Source organism: Arvicanthis niloticus, chromosome 27 (genome assembly GCF_011762505.2).
Source record: "Arvicanthis niloticus isolate mArvNil1 chromosome 27, mArvNil1.pat.X, whole genome shotgun sequence".
Classification (NCBI taxonomy): Eukaryota; Metazoa; Chordata; class Mammalia; order Rodentia; family Muridae; genus Arvicanthis; species Arvicanthis niloticus.
The window spans coordinates 10,987,416-11,011,794 of NC_133435.1; the positions used below are offsets into that span (position 1 = coordinate 10,987,416).

Genomic DNA, 24,379 nt, shown 5'->3' on the forward strand with positions numbered 1-24,379 from the left:
TTACTATTGATATTATCCTTGAGACTGTTGCTTCCCATAGGTGGTGAATTTTCCTAGAATGCATTTGACAATGTAAGGGAAGTTTTATTTCTATAGTGTGTATATGCTGATTATTTCATATCTAATATTTACTTAATTTTATTAATTTAAGTTTACAATGCACCAAATCACACTCATTTATGAGGAATTGTGGAATGTTTCAATACATGTATACACCATGTAAATTAGGTGAAAACATACGAATCCTCTCAAATATTTATCATTCCCCATAGTTAGCACTCAAATTACTTTCTTCAATAATTTGAACACATACATTATCTCTAGGCATCCCTTTGTAAATGTCCAGATATTTACTGTACACAAGTGATGGATTTCCTAGATATTTTTATTCAAATATGCATGTGTTTTGACCATTTTTATCCCCATACTCTGTCTTCTCTTTCCCATAGTCTGATTCCCTTCCACTTCCTAAATTTTCTTCTACTTTCATGTCATATATGTCAGTTATTATTTTAATTATGTACAAAACCTAGGATCTACTTACAAGAAGAAAACTCAGGCTTATTTCATTTAAGATAATGACTACCAGTTGTATCTGCTTTCCTGAAAACAACATACTCTCATTCTTTTGTATGGATAAATACAACTCCACTATGTATATATCTAGCCCTTTTTGAATTGAGATGGATATCTGGAGTTTTCCTCAGATGGCCATGTATATTGTCACCAATAGAAGAATGAGTGTGTAGAGGCAGAGGCGGCTGTTAAACAACCTGCAAAACAGAGGGTGTTCACCTCCACCAAAGAATGCTCCAAAATATCAGTAGCTATGTTTTAGGAATTGTGCTTTTTGTATGGTACTTGTGTAGTTAGTAGTGATGTGTGTGTGTGTGTGTGTGTATGTGTGTGCACACCCACGCATGTGCTTTGTGTGGGGTATGAATGAGCGAATGGTGTGTGTGCCCATGTATGTGGGAGGAGAGTACATAATTATTCATATAAATATGGAGGCCAGAGGAAGATGTGAGATGTCTTCCTTCATCTTAATCTTTTTGAGAAATAGACTTTCACTGAACCTAATGCTCTCTAATTTAGCAATCTTCTAGAATCCTCCTGTCTCTGACTCCCTAAGTGGGATTAAGTATGCCTAAGTGTCATGCCTTGCTAGTTAGATGGTACTGGGGATTTGAGTTCTGGTTCTCTTTCTTGCATAGCAACTTGTTCTTACCGACTGACCCTTCTCCCCACCTGGAGAGATTGTTTCCTGAGGGGAGGGCAGATATTTTATTACCTGTCCATGTTCTCCTGTATAACAAGAGAAAGTCAAGATAGCATAAGTCACTGATGTATTCTGAGCACCTGGTACAAGGGCAGGACCTGAAACATGGTCAATTCTCAAAAATAATTACTGTGTGAATTTATGAACAAAAATCCTATTAAAAATTGAAACATATTCTAGTCGCGGCTCTGTGCTGATGATTGGGCTTTGTCTCATTTCCTTTGTTCTATTTTAAGATTCAATTTAGGCCTGTAACGTTCACAGTTCTGTGGCTTTTATTCTGTGTTCAATTCCTATGAGAATAAAGAAGGAAGGCATAAGCCCGAGACTTATGTGAAAGCTTATATAGTTGGTTAAAATGTCTGTTACAGAAATGTTTCTTCCTGTAGGTAAAATGGGAAATGACTTTACTTCCTATACAGACAACTGTGGTGAGCTTGTTATATTGGAATTTCGTAACTTATTTTTAGTCTGTTTTTTTTTCTTCATGTTTAGGTGAATAGTTGACCAAAATAATTCCTCTTTCACCTCAATGACTCTGTTTACTGGTTCACTATGTTGGTCTGGGCTGCAGAGTACCAGCTGTGTATTTGAGCAGAGCTAATTTGTTTAGACTTCTTGTCAGAGCGAGCTTTATGTTACACTCAAGCATCTCCACTGAGGCATGCATGGATATGGGGGAAAGTGAATTATCACACAAATCCTCAGCTTTATTTTCAAGAGAACTGAATTGTATTTAGTGTTCAGATGAGGCTTAAATAAAGAAACACATTGTATTTTCCTTTCTTCTCTTTCTTCTCTATTTTTCTTCCTTGCCTCTAGTCTTTCCTCCCCTTGTCTATCTTCTTTTTGCTTTTCTTGTATGTGTGTGTGTGTGTTGTACGAGTACGTGAATGTGTGAATACATGTGTGCCTGTATGCTGAGACGAGGAATAGACCCTTAGTGTCTTTTCAGCTGTGCTCCTTTGAGTACTTGCTGCATAGCCTGGCGAACCACCCAGCTCATGGATCCACCTGTCTTTTCCCCACCAGTTCCCTAATATTATAAAGCTGTGGGAACACATATACCTCTGTTATATGAGTACTGGGGATCAAATATAAGATCTCATGCTTGCATGGCAGACACTTTACTAAGTAAACAAGTTCTTTACATCCACTTTGATTTCGTAAATAAGGTATTACATACATGTACACAAAGTTCTATGTGGTGTTGAGATTTGAACCCAGGGAGTTATGAGTGTTAGACAAACACTGTAAAAACTGCTATGTCAACAGCAATATAAAAAAGTATTTGTTTATGATAGGAGAGTGGAAGACAGACTGTTTAACCTCATTTTAGGAGCAAGTATATCTTACATGTTTAAGATCTCTGTGCCTGTGTGCAACCCCAACACTTAGAAGGTAGAGGCAGGAGAACCAGAAATTCAACATAATTCATCTTATTCTATTTATAGCAAGCTTGAGGTCAACCTGAATTATATGTGAGCCTGTTTCAAAAACAAACAAATAAATAACTCCTATATTTAAAAAATGCAAGTGCATTTCTTATAGTACTTCATACTTTTTGTTGATTTTGCTATTTAAATAGTTTTCAAAGAGACTGCAGATCTACTGCTGTCTTAAGTTCCCAAGAACACAGTGACTGTGCCATGTGTTTTAGTAGAGATATAACATTCAAGGAAGCATCGCTAAAGCCCGAATTACATTGTAATTACTTATAAACTCAACATTCATTGATCATTCCTTCCCTTCCTGCAACTCTACTCTGAAATTTTTTAGATTTATCCTTGTCCTCCTTGAAGATGACATTTATTCCTTGTTTTCACTACATGTCCCCCACCCCCACCCCCGGTGGGAGAGTTTTTGATCTTTCCACTTATCCCATCTAGAATTGCTTTCTCCAGTTTTACCCTCTGATATAGATTTGACATAGGTTTGTATTTGAAAGAATTTCAGGTACAAAATGGGCTTTGATGCATTTTCTATTGAATGCATGAATAAAAATAACAACATCTAATTTTGTTGATTTATATATAGACTATGACTAAATTTTCCTAAATAGACATAAATAAATATCCAGTTTCACAGTCAGAAGTGTACAATGAAGTGTACGATACTGGAATATGTTTATACAATGTGTTCATTCTCAAAGAGCAATATTCTATTAAAAATAATTGCTCACTTGGGCAACTATACATGTAATCTCCTTACAGGATCCCTTCCTTCAGTGCCTCTCCAAAGTAAGCATCATTTTTTTTTCTGACTTGAAGACTGGCAAGTAGAAGCTCATAAGAAATAGATAAGAGAGTGAAGGGGACAGGCAGGAAGGACAGCTTAGAAAAGTCTAAAAGGAAGAAAAGAATGCATTTGTCAGAGGCTTTAACCAAAGAGATCAGTTGGAAACTGACCACAGAGATTTTAATTTTTAAGAGACTTTGAATTGCAGGCATTATTTAAATGAGAATTGAATTTAAGAGTTATTTTAATATTTGGATTCTGACCTTGGCAACCATTCATTATCCAACAGTTTAAAATAATGAAAATTTTTGATGATTTTGCAAGAAAATGAAAATGTATTGGTTCATTACTTTACTGCATTGAGTACATTAACTAACACTCATTATGGAACTGTCTCTTCATGTCCAGTTTATATCTGATGGTCCCTCTTTCTGTCTAGTCTAGATCTGCTGGAATTGTCTCTCTTCCTACGTAGTCCCTTGTTGTTTATTCTACGTCTGCTAAAATTATCTTCTCTTGTCTAGAATATATATGCTTAAGAGTTTACACATCTCTACAGGTAAAAGACTAATCTAAAGTGCAGACAGATCTCCCAATTTTTCTTAGTCTAAAGGAGATGCCTATGATGGCACAAAAATTATATTAAACACAAAATAGACTGGATTAAAAAATCCCCATACTGCATAATAATCAAAATGCTAGACATACAGAGCAAAGAAGGAATATTAAATGTTGCAAGGGGAAAAGACCAAGTAACATGTAAAGGCAGACTTATTAGAATAATACCTGGCTTCTCAATGGAGATCCTAAAAACCAAAAGGGTCTAGACAGATGGTCTACAAACTCTAAGAGACCACAGAAGCCAGCCCAGAAAACTATACACAGAAAAACTTTCCATCATGAAAGAAGGGAAATATAAGACATCTACAACAAAATATATGTGAACAATATCTGTCTAGAAATCCAGCCTACAGAAGGTGCTAGAAAAAAAAACTTCAACCTAAAGCCATTAATTACATCCAAGAAAATACAATGAATAAATGATATCAAAATAGCAAATCAAAGAAGGGTTAGGAATCCACTGCATGACAAGACAATGGGAATCAACCATCTCTGGTCATTGAGGACTCTCAACACCAGTGACCTCAATTGTACAATAGAAAGACACAGACTGCAAGAATGGTTGCAAACACAGCATCCATCCATCACCCACATCCAAGAAACACACCTTAACATCAAGGATAGACATTACCTCAGAAGAAAATAATGGAAAAAGATATTTCAAGCAAATTGATGTAAGACATATGTTGGTGTAGCCATTTTACTTTCTGGCAAAATAGACTTCAAACCATAAATAATCAGAGGAGGTGGAGGACTCTATATACTCAAAGGAAAAAAATCTACCAATAAAACATTGCAATTCCTAACATTTATACAGCAAACATGGGGCACCCATGTTCATAAAAGAATCACCATTACAGCTTAAATCACTTATTGATCCCCATACTGTGATAGTGGGTAACTTCAATACCTCATTCTCACCAATAGATAGACAGATGCATCTTGATGAAAACTAAACAGACAAAATATTAGCACTAAATGGTGGCAAAATTCAAATGGATATAACAGATATTTACATATCATTTTACCCAAACACAAATGAATATACAAGATTCTCATCAGTTCATGGAAGGTTCCTCCAACAGACAACATACTTGGATGCAAAGCAAGCCTTAATAAATACAAGGAAATTGAAGCGATCCTCTGCATTTTATCTGACCACCATGGATTAAAGCTAGACATCTAAACCAACAGAAACTTTACAAACTCATGGAGTCTGAACAAGTCATAATTGAATGAAAATGGGTCAAGGTAAAAATTAAGAATGAAACTAAAAACTTTTTAGAACTGGATGAAAATGAAAACAGAACATACTCAAACTTACAGAACACAATGAAGGTGGTTCTAAACGGTTGCTTCACAGCATTAAGTAAAAATCAAACAACCTCAGAGAGATCTCATATTAGAAACTTACACCTGAAATCTCTACAGCAGCAACAACAATAACAACAAAAGAAGTCACAACAAATGTTGTAGATGGCAACAAATAATGAAACTTGGGGCTGAAATCAATAAAACAGAAACAACAAGAGGAAAAATTACAAAGTATTTGGGGCTAAAGCAGGTAGCTCAGCACTGGCTGCTCTGTCAGAGGACCCAGGCTCTGGGTTGGGCTCAATTTCCAACACCCATTTGGCAGCTCAAAACTGTCTATTACTTCAGGAATACTTTGAAGGAATCTGACACCCTCACACAGACATACATGCAGGCAAAGCATCAATACATATGAAATAAAAATAAATGAATTTAAAAAATTGAAATGTATCAATGAAACAAATACCTGGTTCTTAGAAAAAGTTAATAAGATGGAGAAATCCTTAGCCAAATTGGCTAAAAGGTGGAGAGAATATACAAATTAATAAAATATGTGATGTAAAGGGAGACAACACTCACTGAGGAAATCCAGAGGATCATAAGATCATACTTTAAAAACCCATACTTCATCAAATTTAAACAGATCTACAATCCCCAGTGAAATAAAAATCAGTGATTAAAAACTTTACCAAACAAAAATAGAGATCAGGTTAGGTGTTCTACCTGACTTCCAAAGGAGGGTTAATACTAATACTATAATACTTTTAAATTATTATACAAAATAAAAACAGAAGGAACATTACCTAATTATTTTTAAGAAGCCACAATTCCCCTGATACATAAACTACACAAAGACCCCACAAGAAAGAAAATTACAAATTTCCCTTGTGAATACAGATGTAAAAATAACTTGTAAATTGAATGCATGAACACATTAAAAAGAGCATACACCATCGTCAAGCAGGTTTTATCCCAGAGATGCAGGAGTGGTTGGTTCAACTATGGTAATTTGATAAATGTAATCTACCATAGAAACAAACTGAAGGATCCTTCATCCTGCTTCAGAAATCCTTGATCAACCATGTTCACTGATGCTCACAATATTCACAATATTCACAATTGCCAAACACTGGAAACAACATAGATGTCTGTAAACAGATGGACTGATAAAGCAAATGTGGTACATTTATACAATGGAACACCACTCAGCAGTTAATAATCATAAAATTCACAGGTAAATGGGTGCAACCAGAAAACACATCCAGAGTGAGGTGATATAACTCAGACCCACAAAGAAAAATATGTTATGTATTCAACTACATGTGGATGCAAGGTTAGGTATAGCATAAAGGACTGTCAGAAATGATGAATCTCCCTAGGAAGAGCAAATAGACTAGATCGAAGAATTGTGGGCACAAGTAAGGTAGAGCTGGAATGGAAGGATGAAACAAAAAGAGGAAAGAAAAAGGAGGATGGGATATGAGGGTGGGAATATGGGTAGAGACAGCTAAAACTAAGGGCCATTTGAAGGGTGAGGTGGTTTGAATGAAAAATGGATGGTCTTCTAAGGTTCACAGGAAGTGGGCAATATTAGGAGGTGTGACCTTGTCAGAGTAAGTGTGGCATTGTTGGAGGAAGTGTGTCACTATGGGCTGGCTTTGAGGTCTCAGATTCTCAAGTCTGGCTAGTGTATCTCAGACTTCTGCTGCCTATAGACCAAGATGTAGAATTCTCAGCTCCTTCTCCAGTACCATATCTGCCTGCATGCCGCCATGTTTTCCTCCATGATGGTAAATGGACTAAACCTCTGAACTGTAGGTCAGCCTTCATTAAGCATTCTATATAAGAATTCATTCTGTATAAGAGTTGCTGTGATCATGGTATCTCTTCATAGCAATAAAGCCCCAACTAAGATAAAGTATTGTATGGAAATCTAATGTAACAGAAGCCTCCTAAATCATATATTTATGGAAGGTGATATAATAAAATCACCAAATAGCATGGAAACAGTGCCCTAACTGGACATCTCTTGTCACCAAATGAAGCCTCTTGAATCAAGAATGGCTTATATCTAATCACATTGTTGGACAAAGGGTTTGTTTCTATAGGACCTCCCAAAACCCAAGCTGACTAGCAATTGCCAATGCTATTGGTTACTCTTTACAAACTGATGGTAAAGCCCTATTGCAGAAGAGAACACCTATAAAATTCATTGACCATAAAAAAGTCAAGCTGGTGCCTATCTAGACCCTTCACCCGTCTGACTAGAGTTTGTGGTACTGAAAGGTACTCTGCTTGATATCAAACGAGAAAGGTAAACATCAACTCACCTGCAAGCCATTAAATCTGCAGTGGTGACCTGAATGTAAGATGTGTTAGTACAATAGTGGCACAAAACAGGTACAAGTCGTCAGTCAATATATGATTTTATTTATGTCCACCCTATGAGATAGAAACCATACGTGACCACACTTGGGTGGTCAATAACCTAAGACTAGATAGCACAGGGACCTAGGGTAAAACAGAATACTATTCTTCTGCTAAAGGAACATACAAACAAAATGACTCCTAATGATCAGTAGTTTACTCAGCCAGTATCATAGCTTTCTCTTGCAGCAGGTGGGAACAAATACAGAGATCCAAAGTGAGACAATGCACATAGACTGAGAGACCTCGTAACACTCAGCCCTAAATGGGACGTCCCCATCAAATGTCTCCTTTCAGGGCTCAGAGAACTCTTCAGAAGAGGAAGCAGTAAGAGGGTAAGAGGAAAAGGAGGGTACCAAGGAGACAAGGCCTTCTAAACACAACATGACTGATGCACATATAAACTCACAGAGATTGTGTGACAGCATACACAGAGTCTGTATCAGATGGGGTCCCAGTATTGAGTAGAGAAGTGGACACACATCCTCATCCTTAACCTAGAGGCTCTCTCTAGTTGATAACCACTTGAAAATGAAAATAAGTATTCTCCAGAGGAATCTCACTGGGGAAATGAACTACTCTTAAGGGTAGACTATGTGCCCAGCAGTAGATGACCAATACAAAATTAACTCAAAGGTATCTTTGAGGATTCTTTGTCTCATAATTTTGAGCGAGGAAATTCTTCTTTTTAAAAAACTATATTGGTCCTTTGTGCATATATTATTGCTTCCAGATTTGTCTTTATTTTTTAACAAGATTCATGTGTGTATATGTGTTTCTTGTCCCTTTCCTTTGGCTCTTTTTCTTCTGTTTGTTTTGTTGTATCCTGATTCGTTTGTTTTTCATTTTAACATATCACATTTTATTTAATTTTATTAATGTTTCTTAGATGCCTGTTTGTTTTCTAAGAAGAGACAGAAAGGGGGTGGATCTGGATGGGAGGGGAGGTGGGAAGGAACTAAGAGGAGTAGAGGGAGGAGAAACTGTAATCAGAATATATTCTATAAAAAAATCTATTTTCAATAAAAGAAAAAAAGAAAAATATAATTTTAACAACAAACAAACAAATGAACAAAGTATACATCCCCAAAATAAACAGAACAAAATAAACTTAAATTAAGCAACTCGCTCTTTACCTAGTAATGCCTATTTTCATTTGACAAATCTTAGGGGTCTTCTCTATTTTGTAGACCTCTTCAGTGTTGAACCTGATATTTAAAAACAACAGGGTTTCATGAATGCCAATAAACGCAATGTGTTATAAATATTCTGTTTTGCAGCATGTTTTGTAGGAAATGCCAATAAACAAAAATGCATTTTCTAGGATTTCTGGAATGATTACAAATCTGTACATTTTAATTTAATGTTGTACCAGAAGATCCTTTGAAAATATGAGCCATTTGGACATCTGTGGAGTTAGTAGTGGAGTAAAACTGGACACATGTACATTTTAGGAGATGGAATTAAATTCTTAATGCCTTTACATTAAATGTTTTGCATATCATTTTCATGATGCATCACATAAAATTCCAAGCTATCTGAATTAATTGTCTTTACATAGTACTGCTTAATCTTTTCCCAATTCCAACCCCTTGGTTAACGTATTAGCTCATATTTCTGCTGGTAAAGTTCTTGTCATTTAACACACACATTTCTGTACCTACCTATTCTCCAAACCATCTGTAGCTATCAAGCTAGAAGCAAGGTTGCTACAGTCTCTGCAGCGGCCACCATTCTGTCTCCAGCAGAATGACAACAAAGAACAACCTGAAGTCAAGTGTTGTTGCATGGAAAAGAGTCCTCTTTATGGTCATGGTCTATGCTCCCTCAGGGGGAGGGATCAGAGCTGGTTTCTCTAAACAGGCAGCAGTGACCCATCAGCTGGGTGTCCAGCCATAAGTACAGGGAAGAGTGGGTAAGAGAGATGAGACTGTGATGAAGAAGATGGGAACACTCTTACTTAGGTGAGCAACATCTTCACTGAAAGGCTGACTGAAGAACAAAACATAAGACCCAAGACTACCAACAAGGAAGCATGAGCAATGGCTGCCTGAGTTGGAAGGCAGACAACACGGAGGTCTGTGGGCTCAGATCAGGAGCCTCTCCTCTCAAATATCTCCCACCTTGCCACTCTCGTTAGATGCACTTGTGAAAGTACCTTTATAATATTGCATAGCTTTTAAAATTGAAATTCAGAACTAAGTAATAGAGTGGTTTTGTTCAAAAGCAGTATTTATTTTTTTTTATGAAGATAAGAGGCATATTACATTTCTATAGAAAATACTGTGAGAGGAAAAGCTGCATGTTACTGATATGACACATAATCATAAAAGCCCTCCACTTACGAACGTTTTCTGCCCTATAAGGCCATATTGAATGAAAGGTATTATTCTGAGTGAGTGGGCTATGCAGATCTGTGTATTTATTAGTTTGTTTTGAAATAAAACTTGTTCAATTGTTTATTTTTATTCTTTCTCCTTAGATGGCAATGAAAGATTTATTTATTACACACTGGATGTGCAACAGAGAGCATATAACCAAGGGATTGGGCTTAATAAAATGCTCACAAAAGAAAAGGCTGTATAGTACATGTCTGTTTAGATTACAGCTAATAAATAAAAAGTACAGATAAGGCTTTAATTGGTTACTGCCTCCTAGAAGATTTATTGAAAAAAAAACCACTCTAATGTTTTATATTCACAGCTATGGTTGAGCTGTGCCCTTTACGTGAGTAATGAAATACATAGCTTGTTTTTTGTGTCGGAGCCGTTGTTTCACAGGAAGCTTCCAAATGGCCATGGGAGAAAAATGGCTCTTGATTGTGGGCTTGGCTTGCTTCTCATTGTTCTGTGGCATGCTTGACAACTTAACAATATACTATTTAATTTTGATAATCATTTAAGTAGAGGCGACAGATAATTGATTGCAGAGAACCTTTAGAAGATAAGTGTCAGTAACGACAGGTTTGTTGCACACAGTTGTTAACTTGGCTTGGACAACATCATACTTAGCAATGTAAGTGTGTATGAGCTACTCATCTGACACTGGACCAAAGCAGTCTGTGCACAGATCCAGAAACAAAATACTCTGTGCTCAGGGTAGTGTTGGACTCATAGAAGAAATCAAGGCAGAAAGAAAAATATAGTTTCCTGGGAGCAGAACCAAGCCAACTTGACTTCAGGATTCTCTCCTAAACATCTTGTCTGGAGAGCAATGAACACCTTCCCATTTTTGGAATCAATCTCTTTAGAATAGATATAGAAGAGCCATTGAGGAAACTTAACTCTCCCTCTTCATAACCAGAACAAAAACCTTTCCAGTGGGATGGCAGAACCAAATGCATGTCTCCACAACTTATAGCTGGCTCTAGTAGTTTTGTTAATACATAAACACTTTTAGGCTATAAATTCCATAATCACTTGTCTCGCATAATATGATATAAGATCATGTACATATATTGAAAAGACAGAACTGCAAGAGAAAAACACAGAAAAATTATTGGCACAGTTTAGAAGACTTAGACTCATTTTTTAAATGTGGACCTTATTAAACAGCCCATTTGATTTCCAGTTATGTCAATATTTGCTTACTTCTGACTCTCTATCACCCAAGTCTTGCCATGACTTTCATGTTGAAAGGCTCAGGTGTAATGTCATGCACTTCGTAAAAGCATGTGCTTTTCTGCATGTTTTAGAATAAAAAAAATTTAAAAATTCTGCAGCAACCTATTGCTTGTCTATTGAATATTGCTTGTCTATTAACACAAGTCCCTGAGCAATTCATTGAGAAGTGTGCTCAGTGAATTAGCTTGCATTGAGAAAATACATAAAAGAGGACTTAATAATTTGGTTGTTAACTCTCCTGTATTACTTTGGTATAGTCATGAAGACAGATAATTACTGTCCACATTTGTAGATGAGTAGTGCATCTCATGAAGAAAATATTTTAAAACTTGGTTTTTTTATTGCCATAAACTATGTATTTTTCTTCATAGAATTAAGGTATACACATAAGAAAGTCTCATCTTTCATTTGAAGGACAAATGTCTTCTTTAAGGTAGCAAGATCTGATACATTTTGTCATACAAAGTTTTAAAATAAACTTATCTTCTGAATTTTTGAAAGATGTTTTATATGTTTGACACATTTTCTTATTTTAGCAAAATATCAAGTAATAATCGAATCATTTGTCTCTGGAGGACCTCAGTAAATATACTGAATAAAGTATATCATCTATTTGCACACACCGAGCTAGACATGTATCTGGGTATTACATACACATCTTCACATACTATTAATAAGTGAATTCCTATGTTTAAGGATATAGATATTGGTGGCATATGCTTCTTCTTGTCATGGCACTAACAAAGCAACATATCCATATGTATTCACTGCACTATAGATTAGAAGCAATTTGGGCTGCTTAGAGTGGGACAAGGGTCCCATACCATCTCTTCTTAACCTAAAGGTCCTTTCACTCAATGTACAGATGTGCATAGTGTTTTATCGAGGTGGTCTTGAGCTGCAGATGCAGTCACACCGCTCATGATGATCCAACTGGATATCGACAAGAGCCATTTTCTTAGCTTTGCCCCTTCTCTTGAAATGGCCAGGCTCAAACTTCAATACCTACGATAAAAGATAAGAAGCATATTTCCTGTTAGAAAGTCCTTGGGTTTAAGTCAACCAAATGCCACTCACCCATTTCATTTCTGGTAATGAGCAAACCTTTGGAAATTTCAATGAGTGGGATAAACTTGCTGCTGGAACAAGCACATGCAGATACTATTGTAAATACCCATGCAGGAGTCTACTCCTCTACGAATAATGCCCCTGCGTCACCTTTAGTAGGAAGATGACTTCAGGTGTCTCAACAGGCATTATCAATAGGCTCCTAAGAACCTATGTTTTGGTAAGTACTATCCAGATAGATCATTGTTCTTCTGAACAGAGCACATGTTTTAAACAAATATAATACTAAGCATATTACCACCAAGAACAGGATAATAATGATTTTATCAGACTGTGTCAATCTGAATAAATCTGGACTGAAGTAAAACCCTTCTCCCCTCCCCAGAAGGCCATTAATGGCTGCAAAAATACTTTTCTTGACAACATAATGCCTTTCGTAATTCAAGACTGAGCTACAGTAGAAGTATTTGTACATTAATACCTATACATCATCATTGTGTTACCACACTCAATAAGTATATATAATAACTTTTAGTAGTTTAAAATAATTTTTTCTTTTAAAATTTATTATTACTATTTGTTTGCATGGTGTGTGTATGTTTGTGTGTGTGTGTGTATGCATGTGTGTGAGAGAGAGAGAGAGAAAGAGAGAGAGAAAGAGAGAGAGAGAGAGAGGAGAGAGAGAGAGAGAGAGAGAGAGAGAGAGAGAGAGAGAGAGAGAGAGAACAGTTTTGGGGAATGTATTTTGTCCTACTATGAGTTTTGGGGATTGATCACAATTTACAGGCATGCACAGTAAGTATTTTTATCTGGTAAAGCCATCTTGCTGGTCCCTAAAATAGTTTTACTACAAATAATTAGTTTAAAGAGACTCTAAGTCTTCTTTTCTTCTGTAGGCTTCTCTGGGTCAAACACTCTCAGTACATAAACGTGGTAACACCACAAACTCACCCTTTCAGCTAATTCCCAGCTCATAACTACTCTTCTTTCTGTACTTAGGTTTCACCAGCCTTTACATTTTGTTTCTTTCTTCACCATGATACCAGCAAACAATTATTTAGCCTTTTACTCTCTTCCAAATGTTTGTACAGGTTTCTCCATTTTTGGTCACTGTTGTTTACATGATAGGGGAGGTTTGCCTATGCCTGTTTCACTGATTACACAAGCAAAGCTTTAAAGGCAGGGAATTCCCTCATCTACACTCTTCTGGTGACACAGGTCCTGGGCCAGGATTTTATCTCCTACCTTCTAGAATGCTGACAAAATATCTCTGTGATATACTTCCTATTTCCTTCTGCATCGAAAACTTTGCCTGGCCCCCAGTCTGTAGTGCAGTGTTATGCTTTTCTACCAAGGTATATTCTGATCCTCATTGAAGATTACATGGTGGAACTTACTTTAATGTCTATATAACTTCCCATGGCATCTTCTGAGTTCTACACTATGAATTGTATTCTCTGACATTTCATTGCTTTCACAGTCAGTGCTAAAAGTCTTAACCAAACCCAGAGCACACAGAGTATATATTAGGAACAACTACGCCCAGACTCCTTGGCACTGAGCCTCCCCAACTAGAGCCTCCATTATTTACTCTTTAACTGTACAGTTTCATGGGCTCTCCAGTGAGACAGAGAAGAAACCATTGTATTTATCTTCATTACTTTGAGGGACCTGGAGTTTGTTTCAAAAGAATGATTCCAAAAGTAAAAATATAAGAATAAAGGATTGGTCTGTCAGTTCTGGTAACATTTTTATAGAAGATTGACTTATTATTTTCTGTGATGTAATTATGTATTCATAATCTGCATCCCATACTTCCACATGAATTTTGTATTCTCTCTATTAACTGGGTGGTAAATATTACTGCAACCTTGAGTATGTCCCAGACACCAGACCTTGTTATTAGTGGCTCTGCAGTATAAGGTTATTTTGATCTTGCTACCTGAATTAGCTACACTCCTAATTAATCGACACATTAAGAGAGAGATTAAGTTATTTGCTTAAATGGGGCCATAAAGATAGTAAGTAGGAGAACCAGAAAGAAATAAACTTGAGGTAGCCTAAACCAGGTCCTTACCCATGAAAGTAGATCCTGAAGAACATGTCTCAGTGAAGAAAATGGATGTTGTGGCTAATGTGGAAAGATATAGAAAGATTTCTTTCTTTTACATTTTCCCTCTGTTCTAGCTTCCAACAGACACAGGAGACAAAGCAGACTATGTAAGGCAGTATGGATGAGACAAGAGCAAACATATATAAAGGCCTTGTTCTTCAATGAAAATCGAGGTAGAAATACACTCTGGGATATGAACTCACCCTGCTCAGGACAGGAAAACTCTGCCATATTTATAAGGAAAGTTTGGGACAGGACAGGAGCTGAGCCTGGTCTCACAAGAATTTCTCCAATATATTTCCAGACTATCTAAATGTAAATAGGGTTAGGGGATCCTAGGATGTGATATGATTTCTAAAAAGCTGAGTATCCTAGGTGTATTTGCTTAAAGAAGTCCATTATCAAGGATGGGTGATTTTCGATGGCAGGCACCTATAACATCGGCATTCTGCTTATTTGCTCTCTCATTTGATGTCAAAGAGAATGTTTGAGAATAAGAGCAAAAGCCCAGTTTTTCAGCCGACTGTTCAGGGATTTTCCCCTGTGCTTTGTAATAAGCTACAAGGGCACAGTATATATGTGTTTTGCTGATAAGAAAAGAAAAAAAAATGAATTGGCAGACTCTTTCCCCAGACAAGTCAGAAAAGCACTATTTGAACAAAGTGGAAATTGGACGGCTTTAGTGGCTGATCACAGCGCCGATGTTAAAAGCTCTCAGACCATGTAATAGTCTTAAGTTCAGGTATACAGCATTGAAAGGATGAAGAAAGCAAGGCTGATTTCAGGAAGCATGGAAAGTTAAAAGAAAAATGAAAAGCTTTTTATCAGAGAGAGCAAACTGGTGGGTTATGGGTTACCTGGCAGCCGTTAAAGGTAAGAAACCGTTGAATTAATTACGGCAGCCAAAGAAGCTTGGTAATAGGTACCACCACAAAATGCTTTCCCATTTTCCAAGCCATGATTCACAGCTTCAAGCATACACACAGAAATCAAAATCTGCTGAGGGGCAGCCAGCCATAGCTCAGCACCTATGGGTGAAAATGAAAATCCTGACTCCCTTTCATCATCTGGAAAAACCACATGAAGGCAGGGACATTGACATCTACTGAATGGACAGTGGCAGACCCAGTTGATGACTTTTATGCCACAAAATCAGAGATGCTCATATTTGTAAATTACCAGTGTCACAGTTGCACAAGGTGGTTAACTACAGTCCTCTGCCTTACTGCCAATAACACAGCGAATGAGTCATTGCTATAAGTATATTACACTAATAAAACAATGCCAGACACAAAAAGCTCTCTGCTGATTTGAGCTCTTGTTTATTGGGAATATAAAAAAAAGTTATTAAAACTTTGAAACAGTTTTCAAGTTATTGGCTGGTATAGAAATACAAGTACATATCTCAGGGAAAATGCATTACATAAACCTGAATCATTAAGACTTCATTTAAGATTTCATCTAACTTCAAATACAGACAGTATTCAACAGAGATTCAGTTCCTTGAGAAAAAACAAACAAGCAAACAAGGAAGCAAGAGCACAACAAGTTCCTATTTTTTGCTTCTCTATTGACTCCTTTCCCATGTAAAGACATCATATGAATAGAGAGAATCAAGCAGTCTAAGGGATAGCCGTGAATTACTATGAAATTCAAGTGTCTTAGGAAAGGTATTTGGAATAGAAATCTTTTCCTGGGTGGTGACTCAGCAGAGGCTGAGCAGGGAGTCATGCCTAAGACACAGGACAGCTAAAAAGAGAGAGCTGGCAGACAGGTTAAATGACACACAGAACTTTAAAGGTGACAAAGACCTGAGTTATAGCGAGAGTTTAGAAAAGCTTATGGCTTCTGAAAAGGCAACCTTGACATCTGTAGATGTCTGGTTCAGTTGAAAGCTTTATATGAATCACCATGGGAACTTTTATATAATTAAATGGTAAAGTCTTTTTAATAGCACCTTAGAGGAGCGCTGCATGCATATTTAGACTTAGCTTCTCTGCTGCAGGAAAACATGGGAGGCAGCTTACATCATGTTCTAGAATACCGCCAAGTGTTATTTATGGCCTAAAGAGGATTATGTTCCTTGCAGGTATGCTAAGGTTGTTCAAGAAGACCTCATGTGAGTCTAGGTGGAGACAGAAAGGGGTTTACATATGTTGTGGTACTGGAACAAAGAGTCCTTTCACTTGGCAAGTTAAGTGAGCAGGGATGGAAAGTAGTTATGGTAGAGACCATCAGACCATTGGCTCTCAGAGTCCTGTCCACACTTGCCTTGTGGTTTACAGTCTCTGGATGCTGTCAATCACCCCAGGTCCCCACATGGAAACAAGCACAGGTGTTATGTATGTTGTTCAGAAAATTACTAAACTCCAGTTTTATCCAAGCTGTCTATACACATGCAACACCCCACACCTGATCTCTGTATTTCAGAGATAAATGAACACCTAGGTCTTCTAGCCTTCACATCACAATTAGATACAACAACATACAAAGAAGCAAGGATGATTATGAAAGATCTTTATTCTTTTGAAATTGCATGGGCCTTTAGCCACAGATTCCTTTACGTTGCTTATTTAGTTTCAGGAAAAGATTTTGAAGGGCAGGAATGTGGAACAATTGATGGCTATCATGCTATTGCCTTCTTAGAACCTTCAAATTGCAGGCTACTCTAGTATTGAGGGGTTTTCTTAACCAATGTGCAGCTGCTTCCTGGTCAGGCAGGGCTTGAATCCAGGTCTTTTTGCTCCTGCTTGGCCGTTGTCCTGCCCTGGCTTTCCCTCTTTGTTCCTATTTCACAATTGCTATGGATTATAATACAATTATTTATATTTTTCTGTGGTCTTAGACAACGCTTATAAAAGGGTAATTTAACCCCAAAGTGGTCACCACCCTTAGGTTGAGAGCCATTGACTATGGCATCCAGAATCATCCAGAATAGGGAAACTGGCATGACTTATGGTCCTTTCAAAGGTGGAGAAAGGCTACCAGCAACAGGGATTCTGTTTCCAGAAAACTGTTACCAAATTTCTCCTGACTTCATTGTGGTTAGTTACATTTGTGACCCCAAACTTCACCACTGCCTTTTGCAGAGGTGGAAAGTCTGCTCTTGGTGGCTTAGGTCTCACTTTGCAAGGCTGAGTATCAGTTTAGTAACAGAAGTTTCAAACATGTAAAGAGTAACACTATACTTTTGGAATCCGAGGCAGAGATTTACCACCTCAGGACTGAACTCCTTCTTTGAGCTTTTTGTCTTCAGTAGTGCATCTGATGATTAGCTGTTCATACTTTCAGAATAGATTAGTGGCATTACATGACTCTTACAAATCGTGTATTTCAGGAATAAATGACCACTTACGTCTTCTAGCCTTCACACCACATTCAGATGCTAGTTTTCAATATAAAATTTTACATCAACATACAAAGAGGCAAGGATTATTCTGAATACCATAATCAGGTGCTCTCAACCTGAGGGTAGCGACCCCTTTGGGGTTAAATTACCCTTTCACAAGGGTTGCCTAAGACCACAGAAAAATACAGATTGCATTATGATGCATAACAGTTGCAAAATTATGATGTAGCAGTGAAAATAATTTTATGGTTGGAGTTCACTACGACATAAGAAACTATATTAAAGAGTCTCAGCATTAGGAAGGCTGAGAACCACTGCCATCAATGTGCCAGCTACAGTGACGCCCTCAGCTCTATACAACATGGTGTCCACCGTGTGGCGATTTACATTTCAATTACTTAAGATATAATTCCATTTGAAAATTCAGTTCTCTCTGCATTTTGCTCATGTCATGTGGTTGACAGTCATAAGCTGAGGGAACTCTTGCTCTCTCAGCCCCACCTTACCCACCTTAGGCTGTACCAATATGCAGAGTTCATGCCATTAATTTCCACTGGACAGTGCAGGCAGCTAATCTAGGAGGTAACAATTGGCTTTAATGTCAATGTGCCATACACTAAAATCAATAAGTTGGGATCTTAAATGGAGGAACTGTCTTGATTATCTGAGTTGACTTGTGAAGACCTACCTCAAATACTATAGCATGTTTCCTAAGCATCTTAGGCTAAGTGTTTGTCTTCCTAGGCATCTCTACTGTGTTGTTGATTACTTTATAGATATCAGAGCCAGCATTTTCATTTGCAGGTTTGAACAAAAAACATTTGTTCTCTAGGAACCTCCAAGAGTTTGGTGCCATGTTATGATGGCTGAGGCTAGCAAGGCAAACATACATGAACATAAACATTCTCTGCCTCCCTCTGTCTCTCTCTGTCTCTGTCTCTGTCTCTCTCTCTTTCTCTCTCTCTCTCTTACACACACACACACACACACACACACACACACACACACACACACTTCTATCGATCTTGTTTCTTTAGAGAACCCTAACTAATACAGCACCACAATATTATCAGTAGAATAGGGGAAAGACAGAGAAACTAAACAAATAAAATAAATAAATTTATGTTCTGTCTCCGAAGTTTTTCAACTATTGACTCAATGGCTTTGGCCTAGAATCTAAACAATGATAGATTGTCACTGTTCATTATGAAGGGAAGAACCAAAATAATATTGTTAAATTTATTATTATTATTATTATTATTATTATTATTATTATTATTATTATTAATTTGCAGCAGTAAGATTGAATGTAGGGTCTGACATGTATATGAATTATAGTCCCAGCCATGAGCCCTATTTTTCTTAAAGAGTCACAACCTGAGTTATCTTTTGGAAGGACAGAAGTCATTGGACAGCCACTTTCAGCTATCTCCTGTGAAATAAGTAATCATCTCCCTGAAACAGAATGAGAAATCCTCACTTGAACCCTGAATTCTAATGAAAAAAAGTGACCCCCATGTGAGGTGTGTACCCTTCTTATCCTGATGAAAAAGCATTGCCATCTTTAAGACGGAGGGACAGAGAAGACTAAACAAACCAGACAGGGGAGCTCCAGTTCATCAGCATGGGCTCCCACACCCCCACCACTTAATCTGCTACACAGAACTTCACTCAGGCTGATCTGTTTGTTAGGGTCTTCCTTTCTTTGTAATGGGTCCTGTGTCATATGAAGCCTCTCAAATCTATATGCATTTCTGTTATCACTGTCTCTTATTTGGGAAGAGTCAGCCACAAACTCAGAAGTAGAGGGAATTACTCTCTTCTAATTTTATACTGTGTGTTCAAAGATGACTATGAAGGATGCTGGGAAAGAACATGAAGTCGAAGCTTATAAAACTTAAACAATCGGATGGCTCTCTGAGCTTTGTAAGTTTGAGGCCGGCCTGGTTTACAGACCATGCTGTTGTCTTTGGGAAAAAAAGAAAAAAAAAAACTTAAACAAATCATTATTATTAATTTATTTATTTATTTATTCATTTGTGTGTGTGTGTGTGTGTGTGTGTGTGTATGTGTGTGTGATTATGTATATGTGTTATGTGTGCCTGTGCACATCTACATGTAGATGAAAAAGGAGGACCTCTGGTGTCCTGGTCTATACTCTCTGCCATATTATCTTTAGCCAGGGTCTCTCTCTGAACATGGAGCTGGGTTGGCAGATGACAAGTCCCAGTAATTCCCCACCCCCTGCATTTCTGCCTATCACAGAGATGGAGTTATAGGCATATGTGGTCACACCCAGGTTTTATGTGGGTGCCGGGAATTTGAACTCAGATCCTCAGGATTGCACATCATGTACTATCATCCATTAACCCATCTCTCTAGTATCTGGAGTTTGAAAGCAGAAAATAACATTATCCTGCCCGGAAGAGTGCTCTGCCCACTACAAGAGAAGTATTCTGCCTTATGCAAACAGTGACACTGTTGGTGTCATTCAGAGCTATTTAATTATGCACATTCTTATTTCTGAATGTTGAGCACTGAGATACTTGTGGAGAAGTTTACAAGCTCACTATGTGACTAGTTCTTTTTATTTCAATTGGTTATTCTATTTATTTACATTTAAAATGTTATTCCTCTTCCTAGTTTTCCCTCCACAAATCCCCTAACCCATCCCCCTTCTTCCTGCTCTTCTATGAGGGTACTCCATCCCCATTCACCCACTTACTCCTGCCTCACCACCTTAGCATTTCCGTATGCTGGGACCTCAAGCCCCCACAGGACCGAGGGCCTCCCCTCCCATTGATGCCAGATAAGGCCATCCTCTGCTACATGTGCAGCTGGAGCCATGGGTCCTTCCATGTGTACTCTTTGGTTGGTGGTTTAATCCCTGGGAGCTCTGGGGGGGGGGGGTTGGTTGGTTGATATTGTTCTTCTTCTTATGGGGTGGCAAATCCCTTCAGCTCCTTCAGTCCTTCCCTTAACTCCTCTACCGGGGCCCCTGTGCTCAGTCAAATGTTTGGCTGCGAGCATCCACATCTGTATTGGTCAGGCTCTGGCAGAGCTCTCAGGGGACAGCTATACCAGGCTCCTGTCAGCAAGCGCTTCTTGGCAACAGCACCAGTGTCTGGGTTTGGTGTCTGAAGATGGGATGGTTCCCTTCACTTAAGGCCATCATCTCTCATAGCAACTCATTTCACATCTCATCAACTGCAAGCATGGACTAGGGAAACTGCCTTTAATCTAGCAGAGGTAAGAACACAGGCACAGAACTTTGATTTTCTCCTAATGAGATGAAGCTCAGACTATGCCTGTTTCTGGAAATGAAAGAAAGTGCCTGCTGTTCTCCACAGAGCACCTGACAGTGACCATCAGGACACATTTCCAGGTATTATAGACGTTTGGTAGGAGAGTTGATAGGCATATTCATTTCAGGTCTGCCATTGCTGATGGAGTGTTTGATGTTGTTGGGTGCTTTTATCCTGTGCTGGGCAGGGGCATTTCATATAGAACACTGTACTTTCAATAGAATGCTAATGTTTTATACCTCACAACCAAAGGGATCAAGAGCTCTCTCTTTCTCTATGAATTGTGAAAAGCAGCTCAGGGATGACTGCTGTAGTGTACAGACTATTGTAGTGAAGAGAGACTATCGTAGTGTGCAGAGAAACCAGGGAAAGAATGGTGTTTGGATCTTTCAGATTGTTCAGAACCAACTCTCTGCAATGCAACACTCTTATTGGGAGTTTCCACAAATAAGAAATATGAAAAAAATTAAGCCAAAATCTCTTCCCTCAGAGTCCAGATAAAAGGAAAGCAGTCTACAAGTACATCAAAGCCTAGACTTGCACATTCTTGTTCAGTTACTGCAGTAGATCTTGTCACTTCCTAGATTACTTTAACCCCCACCAGTTACAGAGCTCCGCATTTATCCTTTTTGGAAAGCAGCACAGAGCTGACACTTTGAGACTGAAGGACAACCTCAAATCTGGAGTTCATCAGTTCACACAAAAATAAAACATAATGAGGAGCGGGGGGTGGGGGGGGGAGCAGCACTCTGCTGATAAGAGAACAGATTCCATGTTTCCTTTGAAAGCAGCAGGTGGAGTCAACTACTCTTAAGACTAAGAAAATACATTCTTTGTGGGTGTAAAATGGTAAGTTCTGCTTCTCTAAGTTGAACTTGGCCACTATTGTGAAAGGTGCACATCAGTGTTGATGTGAAGCAGCAGCAGCAGCAGCAGCAGCAGCAGCAGCAGCAGCAGCAGCAGCAACATGAAACCAAAGTACCTACCCCAAACCAATATTTTACTTACCTATTATCCATCTATGTATCTATGTTCTATCTATCATCTATGTATCTATGTATCTATGTATCTATGTATCTATGTATCTATCTATCTACCTATCTATCCGTATCTATCATCTATCTATCTATCTATCTATCTATCTATCTATCTATCTATCTATCTTGGGCAAGGTCTCATTCTGCAATTGAAGTTAGCCTGGAACATATATAGCCTAGACTGACCTCTAATCTGTAGCAATTCTCTTGCCTCTGCCCCCTTAAAGACTGAGATTACAAACTTAACCCACCATGCACAGTTCAAAACCCGCTATTCCAAATCCAGAGTCCTGCTTTGAGGGACTGTCTGTGCATTCCTTTGTTTTGTTGGGTCCTCATGGTCATCCACCAAGCACAACTGTCCATAAAACCCTCTCCTTAGCACCTGAAGCTGCATCTGCTTCACATGCCAGTGAGTATGTTGAAACACATTTCCATGGGTTCTTCACCTCTTCCTGAGCCTGCAGCCTTGGTTCAGTATCTAGAAATACAGGAGAAAAGCCTTCCTGCAGACATGGCTCGCAGTGGCTCACAGTGTGCTCAGTGAGTGGCTCGCAGTCTGCTCAGCGAATGACTGTGATCTCACAGCATTGGCTGCCCCAGTGCTTGGGCAGCTGTATTCTTACTATTGCAAACATTGCTCACTCTTTTAATTTGTTTCCCCCGATCTTGAGCTTTACATTTACTTTAGTTTACTTCTTTCACAGTCTAAGAGCTAAGTTTTCAGAATGATATTTAGGAACAATAAGCATTTCCAAGAAAACAGACACAGACTACTTCCACATTTATGCAATGGAAAATTCTCTGACAGTTTACATTTTTAGTTTTTGATTTTTTTTTTAAAAATGTGATACAACTGAGTTAAAGTTTGGCCCTTAGTATTTTCTTCTAGTCACCTAGATTTCACAGCTATATCCTGTAAATAAACACCAGATTTCTCTACAAGTTGAATGAAGATTCTCTAAAACATCTTTATTGTGGGGCAATGGACCATGCCAGAAAACCTGGTAAGGTTGATCTGAGTTGGAAGCCCTGGAACCTGGAAAGGGATGGTAGAAGCTTCACCTGCTTCTGACAGGCTCCTATCACATGACCACAACAATCCATGGAGAAGATAGTGGCCATCAGTCACATAGGTGCAGTGATCCCAAGCCCTTCCACATGCAGATGAGGCATCTCTAACATCTCACACCAAGCCAATAGAAAGCATATGCTGGCATACTCTAATTCACCATACATATATATGGAATAAAGGTGTGTAAGAATTACTCCATCTCCTGAAAGCATCTGCTGTTTTAAGAGCTATAACACTTCCTGGGGAAGAAAATGCTCTCCTGAAGCTTTTTAGACTAGAAGGCTCCTCTATACCTTGCTTGCTAGCTGATACCCTGCCAGCTCAGCTCCACACAGTACAGCCTCTTGGAGCAATGGAGGTGGCAGCTGGAGCAGCACGGGCACCAGAGCAGCTGCTGTGGTTGCATTCCTCCTTGCTCATACCCTCCCTCTCCCCTTCACTTGAATGCTCCCACCAGGCCAGAGATATCTGCAAATAGTGTGTGGTACACAGACCAGCACTTTATCATACAGGCAGTTATATAATCTAACACACTATGGTTCATTGTACTGTGAAACCAGTATTCCCTTCTTTAGGGTGCAATTAGCCATTGTGAATTATCTCGGTAGAATTTTAGCCCCTGATAACACATTCGCCTGGGTGAACAGTTAATCAATCATATTTCCTTTTACAGATTTCATTTTTTCATCTTATGTATATTAATATTTTGCCTGCATGTATGTATGTGCATCAGGTGTGTGCAGTGCCTGTGGTGGCCAAAAGGGGCATTGGATCCTATGGGACTAGTGTAGAGGGACACAGGGTGACTGTGAGCCACCATGGGCTGGGAACTGAACCTCATTTCTGTAACTGGGGGTGCGGGGATCATTGGGATTCATAGACTGACAGCCCAGCCCCATGTTCAGTGAGAGACCTTAATTCAGGATAATA

The 24,379-nt window shown here is 38.4% G+C and overlaps 1 protein-coding gene across 2 annotated transcripts in view; it reads right to left on the reverse strand.

Moving 5' to 3' along the window:
• Window positions 1-7,868: 7,868 nt before the first annotated feature.
• The window catches only part of Pdgfd (platelet derived growth factor D), a 209,330-nt gene continuing 192,819 nt past the window's right edge, over window positions 7,869-24,379 (reverse strand). The window contains exon 7 of one of the 2 annotated variants that reach the window (XM_076926146.1): window positions 7,869-12,507. In XM_076926146.1, the coding sequence (XP_076782261.1) occupies window positions 12,382-12,507 (126 nt within the window). In that variant the 3' untranslated portion in view covers window positions 7,869-12,381. The remainder of the gene's footprint in view (window positions 12,508-24,379) is intronic. The other variant, XM_076926147.1, reaches the window with a different exon arrangement.